At 40.7% G+C, this 15,895-nt stretch overlaps 2 protein-coding genes across 3 annotated transcripts in view; both read left to right on the top strand.

The window, feature by feature from the left end:
• LOC146634222 (uncharacterized) overlaps window positions 1–2,051 on the top strand; it is a 61,826-nt gene extending 59,775 nt beyond the window's left edge. For both annotated transcript variants that reach the window (XM_085375524.1, XM_085375531.1), the window contains 2 exons: window positions 1,187–1,510; window positions 1,625–2,051. In XM_085375524.1, coding sequence (XP_085231650.1) covers window positions 1,187–1,510; window positions 1,625–1,716 — 416 coding nt within the window. In that variant the 3' untranslated portion in view covers window positions 1,717–2,051. The remainder of the gene's footprint in view (window positions 1–1,186; window positions 1,511–1,624) is intronic.
• Window positions 2,052–7,686: 5,635 nt separating this feature from the next.
• LOC146634221 (myelin-oligodendrocyte glycoprotein-like) lies at window positions 7,687–10,698 on the top strand. Its single transcript, XM_085376200.1, has 4 exons — window positions 7,687–7,726; window positions 9,390–9,731; window positions 9,886–9,984; window positions 10,661–10,698. The coding sequence occupies exons 1-4, from the start codon at window positions 7,687–7,689 to the stop codon at window positions 10,696–10,698; spliced, it is 519 nt and encodes a 172-aa protein (XP_085232326.1).
• Window positions 10,699–15,895: the final 5,197 nt, after the last annotated feature.

Below are 15,895 nucleotides of genomic sequence, written 5' to 3'. Positions count from 1 at the left end.
GCTTGTGAAGTGGCTGTTTGGTCTCTCCAATGTAGAGGTCTGAGCATTCCTCGCTGCACTGTACAGCATACACCACATTGTTAAGTTTGTGTTTTGGCGTTTTGTCTTTGGGATGAACCAGTTCTTATTTTCAAAAGTAATTAATTACTTAGTTACTTTTTAAAAACACGATTTACAACCTGAATAGGTGATAAAGTGATACATCTTTCAGCCCAATTCTACTTTTTCTGCATAATCCATCATAAAAAATGTAATCAAAAGGAAAAGTCTCTTTTTAAAACTTGTTTCATTAGTTTTAGTCTTTTAACTTTATGCATCAAGCAAAAATTTAATTATATGCAACATTCTCTGACTGGAAGAAATTAGTTTAACATTTAAACCTATTTTCTGCACATTCCAGCACATAAAATAAAATATTTTTTGTGTTTACACTCAGTCTTTCAAATAGATGCAAGTAAAACACAGCAGAAAATAAATAAAGTCAAAGACTCAGCGGTCCTGTTGCTCTATTTTCACCTGTAAAGCAGGAGTGGGGCAGGCGGAGGTTTACCCTGGTGCAGGTGTGCCGCGGTCAGTTGAAGAATCCACGAGTTTCTCTGTGAGTTTCCCATTACGTCGTTGCGCACTCGGTGCTTGTTTGGAAGTTTAGGTGTTTTTTTCGCTGTAAAAAGAAGTTTTCTTCCCACGCACAACGGACACTAATGTTTTTGTCACATTTTATGGAATCAAACTCAAAGTAAGGTCAGTACTTCCACGCTTTAAACGCTGCACGCTGCATACTCTCTCCCGCACTCCATATATTATCCATTGTTGATCTGCACACAGCTGTTGTCACAAACGTCGCACTCGCTTACGTCACTGTCGTGAGACATTCTCGCAAAAAAACCCACAGTTTTAGTAACACAGTAACGCAGCGTTCCTACGGGAAAGTAACAGTAATCTAATTACCGTTTTTGCAATAGTAATCCCTTACTTTACTCGTTACTTGAAAAAAGTAATCGATTACAAGTTACAAGTAACACATTACTGCCCATCTCTGGTCTCCACAAGCTTAAAGAGCTGCTTTCACTTGATCTCTGTCCTGTTTCCTTCTGCTCTGATCTGCTTCTGTTCTTCAGCCTTATCTACAACTCTGAAAATCAGCTGCTTCTGTCTATAAAGGTAATGTTGTTTGTTGTCCTCTCAGACTGTCTGGTGGAGGTGAAGGAGGGGGCGGAGTCTGTCGAGCTGCCCTTCAAAACCACAGGAAACCTGCCTGAAGATGCCACAGTAGAGTGGGAATACTGTGAACCTGAATGCAGGAAGGTCCACGTGTATGAAAAAAGATCTGACCAGCCTGACAAAAAGGACGAGGAATACAGGGACCGAACATCAATGAATGAAGACCCTCTAAAAACTGGAGACCTCAGTCTGACCCTGAAACACCCCACAGAGAGAGACAGTGGGAGATACAGATGTGAAGTCAAGTCTGGCTGTAAACTTCTCAGAAGGAAAATGTTGTTTCTAAAAGGTTAGTGTGTGTGTGTGTGTGTGTGCGTGTGTGTGCGTGTGTGTGTGTGTGTGTGTGTGTGTGTGTGTGTGTGTGTGTGTGTGTGTCTCTGACTGTCTTGTGTCTCCTCTGCAGGGAGAGTTCAGGTCCAGGATCAAACAGGGGACATCAGGAACAGAAGCAGCTCCATTGATCCGACTCCTCTGATGGCTGATCAATCAGTTTGATCTGTGTGTTCTGTGATTATTGATCAGTGATGTCAGAGTGGAGTCAGTGTGATGTTGTTGTTGTGTGTTTGAGACTTTTAGTGTCCATGAAGGTCTCTGCTGCCGTAGATCCTCTGAACTGTGACAGAGGTCTCACTCTGGAGGAAACTCTCAGCACTTTCCAGCAGCTCCTCCATCATGGAGGACGTTCCCTCACTGTAACAGGTGGAGGAGAGAGGAGAGGAAGCACAGGTGGATCCTCTGAGGAAGAGGAGCGTTCTCACAGTAATGTTACAACATGAAAAAACAAAGGACATTATCACATAGTATTAAAGTATATCACATCAGTCCATGCTGTCCCCTCACTGAGTGTCTTAACATTATTTACTCAGTAACCAACATGAACTTGTATTATCAGCAAGTGTGTGTATTTTTTTGGTTAGAATATCAAATTAGTTTTTGATTGTTTTTGTGCAGCACTTTGGTCAGCTGTTATATTGTTTAAAAGTGCTTTAGAAATGAAGTGAAAGTGAAATAAAGAAATGTGATAATATCGATCCTTTGAGACCCCACATTCAATGGTTTTACTGTGAGATATTACAGGTGTCTATCGCTCCCTTCCATACACCTGAGTGCTGTGGCCCTGACACCATCGTGGTATTAGCACCAATAAAAGTCCACACTCATCTTCATTATGAAGGTCGACGGCAGAGTGTGAGCTCATCTCCATTAAAAGCATCCTCAGACCTGGACTGAGATTCAGAGTGAGAGGAGAGCTCAGGGACCGCCTACAAAGTGCAACACCAACAAAAAAAACCAATAAAGTTTGGTGACTGTGTTTTTAATGGACGTCTACTTTAAATTACTTCCTCAAAGTGTGTCAAGTTCATCACTGTAAATGTACATATTAGTAAAAATGGTTTGATAAAAGCAGATCATGAGGAATTTTTAGATTTTTCACTGTGAGAAGAAGTTATTTAATAATTCTAATTTAAAAAGATCACCTTTGTATTTATTACGGCAGAATGATGGACAAGATGGCCCTGCAGTATAAAGTCATCTGGGAGAAATGCCACTGTACATGATTGGAGCAGCAACGTCTTTGTGGTGTTGCACTTTGTAGGCGGTCCCTGAGCACTTCACTCCACCCAGCTGCACCTGGAGCCCAGCGGCATTTATTTCACATCCACCTTGTCGTGATTCACGCGCTGAGGGTGTCCTTTCTGATTGATATATATACATATATATATATATATATATATATATGTATATATATATATATGTATATATACATATATATATACATACATATATATATACATATACATATATATACATATATATATATATATATATATATATATATATATATATATATATATACATGGTTGAGAAATGAACATTCAATGCACGGGCGACAGATCTGGTTGACATTCCTGCTGTCAGCATGCCAATTGCACGCTCCCTCATTGCTTGTGGCATCTGTGGCATTTTGCTGTGAGACAAAACTGCACATTCCAGGGTGGCCTTTTGTTGTGGGCAGTCTGAGGTACACCTGTGCACTACTCATGATGTCAGATCAGCATCCTGATGTGGCACACCTGTGAGGTGGGATGGATTATCTCAATATGGCAGATGTGCCCACTACCACACATTTGGACTGATTTGTGACCACTGTTTGGGAGGGATGGTTATATTGTGTATCTGGAATGAATTTTAGGTCTCTAAGTCCATCCCATGGGGAATGGGAGCAGTAACAAAGGTGTTGCGTTTATATTTTTGTTGAGTGTATATATATATATATATATATATATATATATATATATATATATATATATATATATATATATATATATATATTAGGGGTGCAACGATACACAAAATTCACGGTTCGGTTCGATACTTTTGGTGTCACGGTTCGATATTTTTTCGATATATATATATATATATATATATATATATATATATATATATATATATATATCGGATCGGTCTATCTCTAATATATATATATATATATATATATATATATATATATATATATATATATATATATATATATATATATATATTAGAGATGGACCGATGCGATATTACGTATCGGTATCGGTCCGATACTGACCTAAATTACTGGATCGGATATCGGAGAAAAATAAAAAATGTAATCCGATCCATTAAATATCACGAAAGCACCTCACAAAACTTGCAACACGCCGTAACTCACCTCAGAACGTTAGCACGTCGGAGCAGTATGCATCACGTGATAGAGCGGCTGTGGCATGCGGGACCTGTCGGTGGTCTGGATAGCATTTGGAGCTTCGCTAGCAACCCGGCATTTCATCTCCGACAAAGTTATCCCCGAGAGAAGTAAAGCAAGTGTGTAAGTCCATCTCTGAATGTTTGTAAAGCATTCCTGCGTTAAGCTTAACAAGCGATATATGGAGCGACTGCCTCTTCTTGCTGCTACTTCAATCATGAAACTGCTTAACGATCAGCTGATCGGCTTTTCTGTCGCGAGTCCGTCTCTCTTGTTTGCTTTTGGCCCACTTTGCACCAGAAAGAGGAAACCAGTGGCTGAACAACAGCAGCACGTTTAAGCTTGATCAGCTGTTGTTAGAATTTATTTAATATTACTTTCTACACCAGGATCTTTTTCTACGTAGCTGACGGCTGGTAACTGTGCAGGGGCGGATCTAGCAAAGTTTAGCCAGGGGGGCCGATAGGGCATGAACAGGGAAAAGGGGGCACAAAGACATACTTTTCTTTCTTATTCTCATTTAAAATGTCTAGCTTTTAATAAATAATTATCTGACACCCAAAGTTTTAATTTGATGTAAAATGAATAGAAGTCAATTACTGTATATAGTAACTATTAAGTCTAATATATATACCCTAGTAAGCTATAGTACTTTTTCCTTTGGGAAGGTACCATCTGTGCAGTCTGCAATTTTGTTGAAGAAAGATGTTGAATCTATTTAATATTTCTTGAAAAATAATTGATTTCTGTGCATTTTTTTTCACACTGCATCAAATTAAGGTTGATTACGTCGATTAAGCATCATGAGGTGGAACGTGAGGGGTGGTTCCCTATTTTTTATTTATTTATTTTTGTTGTTGCTGGGAGTTGGAACCCTATTAGTTAGGTTGCTTAATATTTACGCTAAGTACTCTTTAAAATACCAGAATAGGGAGGATGGTGTAGGTTTAAGTTTATTAGATTGATCAGTATTGCTGAACTATGAAATATATTTTTTTGCATACAGGTATAACAGAATAGCTTTAGTGTAGTTGTTGTTTTAAACTTGAGTATGAACTTATACAAAATGCAGCAAGATATTTAAAAAACAGTTTTGTTGATTAAAAAACACTATATCGGATTCATATCGGTATCGGCAGATATCCAAATTTATGATATCGGTATCGGACATAAAAAAGTGGTATTGTGCCATCTCTAATATATATATATATATATATATATATATATATATATATATATATATACATACATATATCCTGTATCCTGAATACTCAGAGCATATCCACCAAATACTCAGTCTGGAAGTTGTTGACCAGAGAGATTTCTTATGAAGTCACAGAGCTATTTTTCTTTATGCAACATATTCTAAAGAAAATAAAAATGTCACCTCCTATGCGCTCATAAACCACATTATAACTCTATTATTATTTTTTAGGTCGGAAAATTACGATTTTATATTATGATTATATGAACCTGTGATCTAGCGAGTCCGTGGAAGGTGCACCGCGATGTGTCCGTGGGAATACTGTGACTACATTAAAAACACAACGTGTGAACACGAACACGCTGTGAGGCGATAACAGGGAAGCTTTGATGTTTTGCTTTGTGTGTTGCCATGGAAACATGTGTGTCACAGCCCCACAGCCACTTATTATCATTACAGACAGGATCCTGTCAAAGCCCACGAACACAGCTCCAGATTGTTCCAGGATGTGTGTGAAGAAAATAAATCCAAGATTAATCTCAGGTTTTCCACATCATGAATCAAAGAATCTAAAAATAAAGTCAGAGCGCTGCTGTGGCTTTATTACATGAATTGGACACCTGCTGGAGCTGGCTGCTCCGGTCTCTGCACATGTCCGTGTCTGAGCTCTGACTCCAGCTCGGAGGATCCAACTGATGCTGCTCCGTCTGCACTCTGCTGGGCTGTTTCTCCTGCTGCAGCTTCCATCTTCTCCTATATGTGCAGTCTGTGTCCGCTCACGGCAGCTCGCGGTGACTCCACCTGCGTGACAGCAGCTACCAGCAGACAACACGCACATCCTCTCACATCTCCAGCAGAGCTGCATTAAAATGTTGCGCTCAGTGTGCATGTCAGTGACAGCTGCGATCAGCTGAGTTATGATCTGAGATTAAAAAAACAACAACTCATATTTAAAACTGTCTCCTGAAGAAAACCATCTGTGTAACAGGCAGAGACGTTATACACAGTGTTACAGGTAACGATAGGATGGCTGTAGACATTATTATTATTATATTATTATATTATATTATATTATTATTATATTATATTATTATTATTATTATTATTATTATTATTATTATTATTATTATTATATTATTATATTATATTATATTATATTATTATTATATTATATTATTATTATTATTATTATTATTATTATTATTATTATTATTGACATGTGTAATTATAATCTGCACCATTATGATAATAATGATTTCATAAATAAAGGTTTAACTGGGTCTCCTGTAGGCTGTGCTGTCAGCTCCACACAGCACACGGTGGTCACATGACACCTCATCACTCAGCTGATAATAAATAAATAAAAACAAATAAGTAAATAAAACTGTAGCTGATCCAGAACCTGAACTATGGAGCAGGTTCATCATATCCAGGATTTCTCTCTGGTTTCTAACACACATCAAGGTTCAGCATGAACGTAGTGTCGATGCATCGATTGGTCCCATCAACTGCTGTGGTTTTACACACACGTCAATATTTTATATAACAGAGAAGAAAAAGAAGACAGCGTGTTCTGGACTGTGAGGTCCCTCAGAGTTCAGTCCTGTCTTTCAGGTTAAACACACAATTTGTAACGTTCATTCTCTAAAAGCTCTCTGGGCTCTGCAGGTCCTTTGACCTTCAGTCCACTGTGTGCTCTGTGGAAGAAATCCACAGCATGCTGCTGTTTGTGTGTCTTCACGGTTTCCCAGCATGCCCTGGTTGTGGTGGTGGAGGTGAGTGAAAGTTTAAAGTCTGTCACTGCACTGATGTGGACTCACAACGAGGCCGATCCCAAAACTGTCCACAGGATAAATTCAAAGTGCAACAGCAGCATCAGGCTGAGCTGCTACTTACTGCATAATGAACACAGACCTCGTTGATCCAGGAACTGAGGTCAGTTTGTACATTTTGTCTTCACTCCTCTCGAGGATCGCTGACCCGCATAGATGCAAGATTACATTCACCTCCAGTGTGAGTCGCTGGTTTCGACTGTGTGCTGAAGATGCTTCACAGTGCTGATGTCTGAGTCACTCATGGACTCTATTTTTCTAAAATACAAATAGATGTAGCTCCTGCGGTGGAAAGACTCAGACTGAAGTTTAACAAACACAGTAAAATTTTACATCTGCATGAAGAGAACCTGTGTCAGACCAAAGCTTTGCTGCTGGGAGCTGAGATAAGCTGATGAAGTTAAAATGAAAATAAAAAATGAAACTTGAAGGCTAAAACATGTGCTGCATATAAATATGCATAAAGATGAAACGATTAAAACAGATGAGAGTTCAGGAGAATCACCACAGCAGCTCAGACTGATGAAGAGCAGCGAACACTGAAACTGGTGCTTCTTTATCTCATATCAGCTCTCGGTGGTTTCCTGCCACAGACAGACAGCAGAGGCCGAGAGGAACGTTTGATTTGTGCGTCAGCAGCTGCAGAGGAGCGTCCGAGTGTTTAACGGCATCTGTGCTGGTGTCGACTTCACAGGAGGATGAAGATGCTGCTGCTGTTCCTGCTTCTCCTCATCGACGGTAAGAAACTCTCTGAAGTCTGAATGCAGGTTGTTTGCACTCACTGCAGGTTGATCATCGTCACAGACATGATCATGTTTATTACAAGGTTTGTACGCTCATTAGAAACATGGAAGTCTTGAAGGTTTTGTAGAAAAGATGGAAACGTGGCTCACAGGTCCATGTGTGAAGAAGTTTGATATGGTGTGTAACCCTCTCTGTGTGAGTTCGGCTCACACATCCTGCTGACCTACATATACTGAAACAGCGTTAAGTAAACCTTGTTCAGCTGTTACGTGGCTCTTTGTGCTTCAGCTGTTTAAACAGATTCTTTGTCCTGTATGAGCTGATTGTTTAGTGCTTTAAATCTAAACTTAAAGTGATTTAACTGAGGCACCGTTTTCCCCCCTTAATCACTTAGAAGCTGCACTTTGTGTTTACTTGTGTTATCTTTCTCTAATATCTGAATTAGTTTGATGATGTGAAACATTTAAAAACATACAAAAACAGGGAAACTAGGAACAGGAGAAACACTTTTGCACCTGAACAGAGGTTTAAAGAGCCATAAGTCAGCCTGAAGTCTGGTTAGAGCTCAATCTGAGCTCTGTTTGTTGCTCCAACCAGAAACTTTCATTGAAATCTGTCAAACATCAACGCAGCGACTGACTTGAGGCAACACAAGATTTCAGGCTAAATCAACTGTCTCCTGTTTTAAAGCTGTAATAGATTACTTTTTAACTTCATGAAAATTGTCATGTTTGCACTTTGCAACAGTGAAAGAAAAAACAGAATTTAGATGCAAATGAATCTGAAAGTGGTTAGCACGAGTCTTCATAGGTACTGGTGGATATGCTCTGTTAGCTGGCACGGTGGTTGCATGAACAGCATCAGACTGTATCAGGTCACAGTCAGTGGTGAGGTTGTTACTCCAAAAAGTAATCTATTACTTACATTACTTACATTATTCCTTAGTGTTCATAAAAGTGTTGCATTATGCTAATTACTGAAAGTAATTCATAATTACTATACTGAAAATATGTTCTGTTTCCTGGCGCTTGCTTGTCCTCCTGTTTCCGCGATCCTGCGGGAAACAACAAATGCAGCCGTAAGAAACCTCACACAAGCTGCAGACCACACACTTCACAACGGCTTTGTGTACTGATTGAACCGACGGTTTGTCACGGAACGATGGGCGCTCAGCGACTCTCCTAATTAGCTCCCCCAGACGAGGCTGATCAGCAGCATGCGTGTGTCATCATCCATCACCCTCATTAGTGAGGGTGGCGGGACACCCTCACTAGGCCTGACGGTGCCTATAAACCAGCCTACAAGATACCCCCCGTCCCGATTCCTTTGTTTAGCATTTTAGCATTTTCACTTTTAATCCTGTATCACTCTGCTTGTGCTTGTAAATGGTTTCCTTTTATCCTCTGGCCCTTTTACACTTTACTTCCTGTTTTACTTTGAAGATTTCTGTTCCTTTCCTGTGCTTTCCTGTTTGATGTGCTTGTGTTTAGCATCTTTGGATGATGGGCTTCCTCTCCAGTTTAATTCATGTTGCATGAATGAAAATGAATTCAACATTTGTAATCATCATTCTGTCTGCTCTGACGTCTGTAAGCAGGTCTGATCATGATTATTACCTCAAACATGACACACGGTGTCTCTCTATATGTCCTCACAGTTTCCCAGCATGCCTCTGGTGTGGAGCTGTATGAGGGGGACTCGTTCATGCTGCCCTGTCAGTTTGACACTTTCGATCTGACTGACCCCTCAGTGGTGTGGAGTCGCTCCGACCTCAGTCCTCCAACCGTCCACCAGCGTCAGCGTCAAGGAGACGAACTGAAAGATCAAAACCAGCGTTACAGCGGCCGAACATCCATGAAGACTGACGCTCTGGAAACTGGAGAGCTCAGCCTGAACCTGACCAACCTCCAACTGTCTGACAGCGCCACCTACACCTGCTCCATCAGAGATGAGATGATAGGACAAATTAGACTGACAGATGTGCAGCTGCAGGTCAAAGGTCAGCAAGAAGCTTCAGCGACTGCTGTTGATAAAGATTACATCACTGAAAGTAGTCTTTACTTTACAATCAAAGGACTTTGTTGGCTCAATACAGCTTAGATTACATGGACTCAGAGGTCAAAGGTCACACTGTTTGTTGTCTGTCTTTACAGAGCAGTGGTCATACTGGGAGCCTCTCGTGTTTCTCCTGGTTCTCGTCCTTATAGTTTCCGGGGTTCTTTTATTTCATTTCTGTCACTATTTCATGTCAGGTGAGTGTCTCCTACTACACTACCCATAATGCCGATGGTTAGCAGGTGTCCTTTGGTGGCTCCTTGACTGTGACTCACACAAATTTGTTCCAGAAGCTGAAAGAGTTGTGAGTTATGAAGTGAACAGGCAAATATCCCTGAGCTTTCTCCTGAGTGTCAGAATCCGATTTCCTCATTCCGACTACGAAGCGTCAGATTCAGGGTTTGACCTACGATAAGAGCGCTGCTGAAAGAGGCGTGGTCCAGATCTGCTTCTAAACAAACTCCAGATATAAAAAACTTCCTTGATGGTGTGTAAGTGTGATCAGCTACCACATCTATGCTGTAAGTCTGAGGTAGCTAACAGCATAGACGTGCACAGTCAGTACCAGCTGCAAACTAAGCGCGACATTCATGTAAATCCTCTTTGTGGCGCTGAAGTTGGTCACATGGTTTGTAGTTCACTTGGAACAAACCAACCCATGAAAACACGTTTACAAAGCTGTCAGCTGATCCAGGGCAGAGTGAAGCAGCTACAGGTGTCCCACAGTGATCCAGAGGACACAGTCTGGTCCTCTCTGTCATCACTGAAGTCAGAGGACTCAGTGGAAACATGAGTGAAGAGCTGCTCACACAGCAGAGTGGACTCACTGACATCTGTGTGTTTGACCTCTCTGTTTTCCTCTCACTTCTTCAGGCTGTGAACGTGAAGACGGGGATGCTGACGTCCTGTAAAGCACAGCTGACCTTCATCAGGACGTCACAGAGGAGACGCTCTACAAACACACAAGGATCCACACACAGACACACCTGCCTGACAAACTGCTCTTAGTGCATCATCACGCACACGGGATGTGATTTGCAGCGTCAAGAAGTCTTCAAGCGACCAATGAGAGCACAGGATACGACTGACTGACCTCTGGTAGGAACCACAGGCGTGGACACAGGCACACACCTCACAGCAGCTGAAGCTTTCTGCCTCTCTGTAGACGGAGTGTGTTTACTTTTGACAGCAACAATCAGATACTACAGCAGTCAGGTGAATTTAAAGGTTTTTCTGTGAGTAAACTGACTACAGCGGCTACAACGCCGTCCTTTGTTAACGTTGTTGGTCCAGAAACTTCCTGTTCACTCAGAACCTGAAATAAAGGCGTCCACATGAACATCAGAGCCTCTGGTTTTTATCCCCACTGACATCAAACAGACACAAACACTGAGTCACTAAGACAGAGCGTGTTCAGATCAGATGTGTAGGCAATGATATGATGGTCCCGTCTCCTCTCAGGTGGAGGTTGTTCCCACTGCTGTCCTCTCCTGCATTTCTACCTCTGTAAAGATTACGAGCTCTACGATAAACGTGCCCTCATGCTTCTCAGTTAACAATTAACTCAAATGCAGCATCAACCGTATTTTTTACCCTCGTAACAAAAAGGAATAAAGTGTTTTTTCTTTGCTTAATAATCACAGCTTTACTGTGTTATGATGTAAAATAAAACTAAAGTCTAAATACAAGAACGTCATTTTAGAATAACTCTCTCTTCATTGATGATGCTGAGCTTTTATACTCATTACCAAAAACCTCAGAGAAATAAAAACACATAAGCCTGGAGCTTCAGTGGTTAAACAACATTTAGTATATGTGAGTCTGATGAGCAGCTCTGACATGAACCATCACTCCTCCACGTCCAGCACTGTGGTGAAAGCTGTGGACTGTGGACTTTCAGTCACGTATCAGCTTCCTGTCACACACGAGGACTTCCTGTTAAGGTCAAAAGTTCCTCTATCAGCAGTTTGTGCATCGCGAGCCTCCACCCGAGTGTTTCAGATGGTGATGCTTCTGGGTACCGAACATAACACAGGAGATTGAATAAAGACGCTGACGTCCCAACTGTGCAGGCGTCCTTTGACTTTTTTCATTTACACAATTTTAATCACTTTGTGACTGTTTGTCTTGAAATTTCTCTTATGAGGTGATCGAGCTTGATTACACTTAATAAGAACATGTGAAGAGTGAAAGGATGGAGGAACAGAGCGAAGTGTCGCAGTCTGTTTACATGTTTAGGGATAAAATTGTTCCAATGACAGAATATGTTTCTATACGTTTAATGGAAGAAATCACTTTATTAATAATAGATGACTGGAGATGGTGCACGCCTGTTATACTGTTACAATCCCTGTTTACATGGATGAATATGGATATATTAATAATGTTATTTTATAATAATAAAAAAAAGAAATAAAAAATCATGGCACAGTCTTGTGCTTGCTGCAAAAGATAAAATAAAATTCTGCACAGATAAATTTGAATTAAACCTTTTTTTTTTTTACACTTGTTATATTTTTCACAGCTGGTACAAATTAGAATTACAGGCGACCGCTTCTGGCCCCCAGGCCATATGTTTGACACCATCATTTATACACAGGTGATGTTTCTACTCTGATATAAATGCTGCGTCCTGTTATTTATTGCTCTTCCTGTTGGAGCCCAGTCACTCTGACATGTGTGACTGTACATGCTGGCTGTGTGTCGGCCAGCTGTCGCTGTCTCACAGCAGGACGCGGAGGATCCAAGTGATGCTGCTCCGCCTGCACTCTGCTGGTCTGTCTCTGCCCCTCCCCCTTCCATATGTCGCAGTGAAGCCTGTAGCTCCACCTACGTGACAGCAGCTACCAGCAGACCACACGTCACTCAGCTGAGTTACCTTCAATTTTTCAAACGGTTTCCTGCACGAATCGAAACCTGTTTGTATTTACTGATTAATGTATTAACTGAATTATTTATGTTTTTTCCCATAAGTAATAATTTCCCATAAATAATTCCCAGAGTGAGTCAGCGGTGTTTATCATATTTATTATCATCACTATGACTACGAGTCCTTACAAACGTTATTGGACAGCTGAAAGCAGCATGGCTGTAGTGCTCATTATTTTAATGATAACATAATTATAATAATTATTAATATTAAATATTAATAATCAGATGAACACTGACCCTGTTGGCATCCGTGTTGTCCAGAATAAATAGCACAGAGAGGACAGACGGCTGTGTCTCCTCTAATACCCGCACTGGTCACCGATGTTTCTGGCCTCATGCTTGTGTTTAACAGCCTCAGAGTTTGGACGTGTTTGTCTGATTTTGTATCATCACGTTTGTTCTACACACGGCTAGAAGCTGGGATAGCGTTAGACATGGATTTTAATTCAGTAAAATATCTATATATCTACATACATATATATTAAATAAAAATACTAAATTTGTTTTCCATCTTTATAAGAGGTTAAAATTTAGCACCTTTTTATTGGTTAATTCTGACCAATCCCGAGAGCTCATTTCATACATCTTTAAATCTTTTGTGAGATATTCACAACAGAAGCTTCAGTGGGAATAAAGAAAGAAAAGGCTCCTCTTTCATAAACGTTATTAATGAATAAATGTCTTTTTCTTGTTTTTCTTTTTCGGTATGAATATTTTCTTCATGTGAGTAACGGAGTGAGGATGACGTCACTTAGCGCTGTAAATGACATTTTCTGTTAAAAGTAGAAGAAAGTAGAGCCCGTGGGGGTCAGAGCTGAAGCCTCTTCCTGTTTTCTCTCCTCCCTGACAGCAGAGACGAGCTCGCTCTCTTTCTCTGCTGGTGGGCGTGAACGAGGCTCACCCACCAGTCTGCATGGAGTAATTCTTCCAGTAAGATGTTCATATATTATTTATAAATATACATAATGTTAATGTGATTAAAGTCTCCACGATCCACAGCAGGAATAATCACGAGAGGATGTTATTTTCTTTTACACAGGCGCGTGTAATGAAAAGAAGCGGTAACATCAAAAACAGCCACGCGATGTTTTAAAGCAGTGTTTCCAAGGCCGTGACGTGAAATAATAATTCCACATAAACGAAATAAGTCCACAGTAACGAGCCTGTTGTAAGGAGCAGAAAGGTCGGGCCTGTGGGAGGCCGCTCGCATGCTGTCAGGCACAAGCCACGCCCCCACACCTTCCTAGCTGTTGAGTAATGAGGTGTCACGTGACAACAAGCTGCCACGGGTTATGTGGAACTCCCCCTTCTGTGTAGAGCTCACAGTACAGCCTACAGGCACACTGTGATTATTATTAATTAAAGTATTATTATTGCATCATGATTTAAATAATGAGGATGCCTCGTTCTGTTTCCTCTGAGGCTGATGTGCCACGTGGAGCAAACATGAACATAACGTTTACAGCATATCTTGTGACTGGAAATTGTTTGCACTGTTTATATATTTATATTATTTACTGCAGGTATTGGTGAAAAAGCTTTATGTTGTGAAAAACTGAAATCTGAAATTAGAATAGTTGTGCCTTATTTTGTTGATGTTTTTACATGTATTCCTTTTGAAAATACTAAAATTTGTATATTTATTTATTTTTGTTTGTCTGATTACATTTATTTAAAAAATAAATCGGACATTTCAAACAGTTACTCGCTACTTGAGTAGTCTTTTCGCCAAGTACTTCTTTACTCTTACTTGAGTACAATTTTTGGATAGTCGACCCACCTCTGATTATATCATGATTTAAATAATGAGAACTACAGCCGTGTTATTATCAGCTGTCTAACAATGAGTAACGACTCGTAGTCATGGTGACAATGTTACATACGATAAACAGGCTGTTAAATGAGCTGTTGACTCTGGAGGGCAAAACCAATCATGAATCAATAAACACAAAGATAAATTCGATTTGTTCAGGAAACAGTTTTAAATATGAGAGGTGCTTTTTCATCTCTGATCATAGTCAAAGGAGCTTGCAAAGAACTACGATGACCTGGATGACTGAGAACCTTCACAGACATATCTCTGATCATAACTCAGCTGATCGCAGCTCTGCTGTTTTAATGAGGTCTCTTCACGTGGACGTGGGCTCGTGTTCAGACATCCTGGAGATGTGACAGGAGGTGCATGTTGTCTGCTGGTAGCTGCTGTCAGGCAGGTGGAGCTACAGGCTTCACTGAACCATATGGAAGGAGGAGGAGGAGGAGAGACTGAAGGAGGAGGAGGAGACAGCAGAGTGCAGATGGAGCAGCATCGCTTGGATCCTCCGAGCTGGAGTGAGACGCGACAGCTGGCCAGCACACAGCCAAGATCTACAGTCACACATGTCAGAGTGACTGGACTCCAACAGCTAATATAAATGCTGTGTTCCAGGATTTATGCAGTATTCATATTTGTGATGTTTTTGTAACAAAACAAAGCCCCACAGAGGATTCACACAGTTTCTATTAGAACAGATTTCAGGCTCTACTTAATTTTATTTTTGTAGGAGATCAAACCGTCGACTGCCTCTCAGTGTTGTTTATTGACTTTCAAACATACGGCCTGGGGACCAGAAGCGGTCGTCTGTAAGTCTAATTTGTACCAGCTGTGATGACATGACAGAATAAAGTTACGTTGAAACCAAGCACACCCTTGTTTGTCTTGTGACATTTCAATAAGTCTGATGTGTCACATGGCCCTCTGCCTATTGAAAAAGCAAATGTTGTTTTCCAAGATGGCCGACTTCTAAATGGCCACCATGGTCACCACCCATCTTGAGGAGTTTGCCCCTCACATATACTAATGTGCCACAAACAGGACTTTAATATCACCAACCATTCCCATGTTATTACGCTGTATCCATATAAATGGCCCACCCTGTACTTATTGTGTCATTATGTGCTGTAAAAAACAAGAACAAGAGGATTTTAACAAGCTTTAGAGGGGAAAACCTCCCACTGTGCACCGGAAAAACAAGAACAGGTGAAAAGTATTTTGAGAATACAGAAGTTGTGGTGGTGGGTGGTGGGGGGCGGGCTCTACAGGAGGGACACAGTTGCCCCCCCTTGTCCCCATAGATCCACCCCTGTTTGAATAATCCAACAGTTGTTAAAAAAAAAAGGTCAATTGACTTTTAATTA

The sequence above is a fragment of the Diplotaxodon limnothrissa genome, linkage group LG3, assembly GCF_057381915.1.
Source record: "Diplotaxodon limnothrissa isolate DT_005_m linkage group LG3, D_limnothrissa_male_GT1.1, whole genome shotgun sequence".
NCBI classification, from domain to species: Eukaryota; Metazoa; Chordata; class Actinopteri; order Cichliformes; family Cichlidae; genus Diplotaxodon; species Diplotaxodon limnothrissa.
The sequence above is the reverse complement of the archived record's forward strand: the minus strand, read 5'-3'. Positions and strand labels throughout refer to the sequence as shown.

Coding starts and splice junctions, on each gene's coding strand:
- LOC146634221 (XM_085376200.1), top strand. CDS start 7,687: ATGAAGATGCTGCTGCTGTTCCTGCTTCTCCTCATCGACG. Junction 7,727..9,389: donor CCTGCTTCTCCTCATCGACG/GTAAGAAACTCT, acceptor ATGTCCTCACAG/TTTCCCAGCATGCCTCTGGT. Junction 9,985..10,660: donor CTGTCACTATTTCATGTCAG/GTGAGTGTCTCC, acceptor TCACTTCTTCAG/GCTGTGAACGTGAAGACGGG.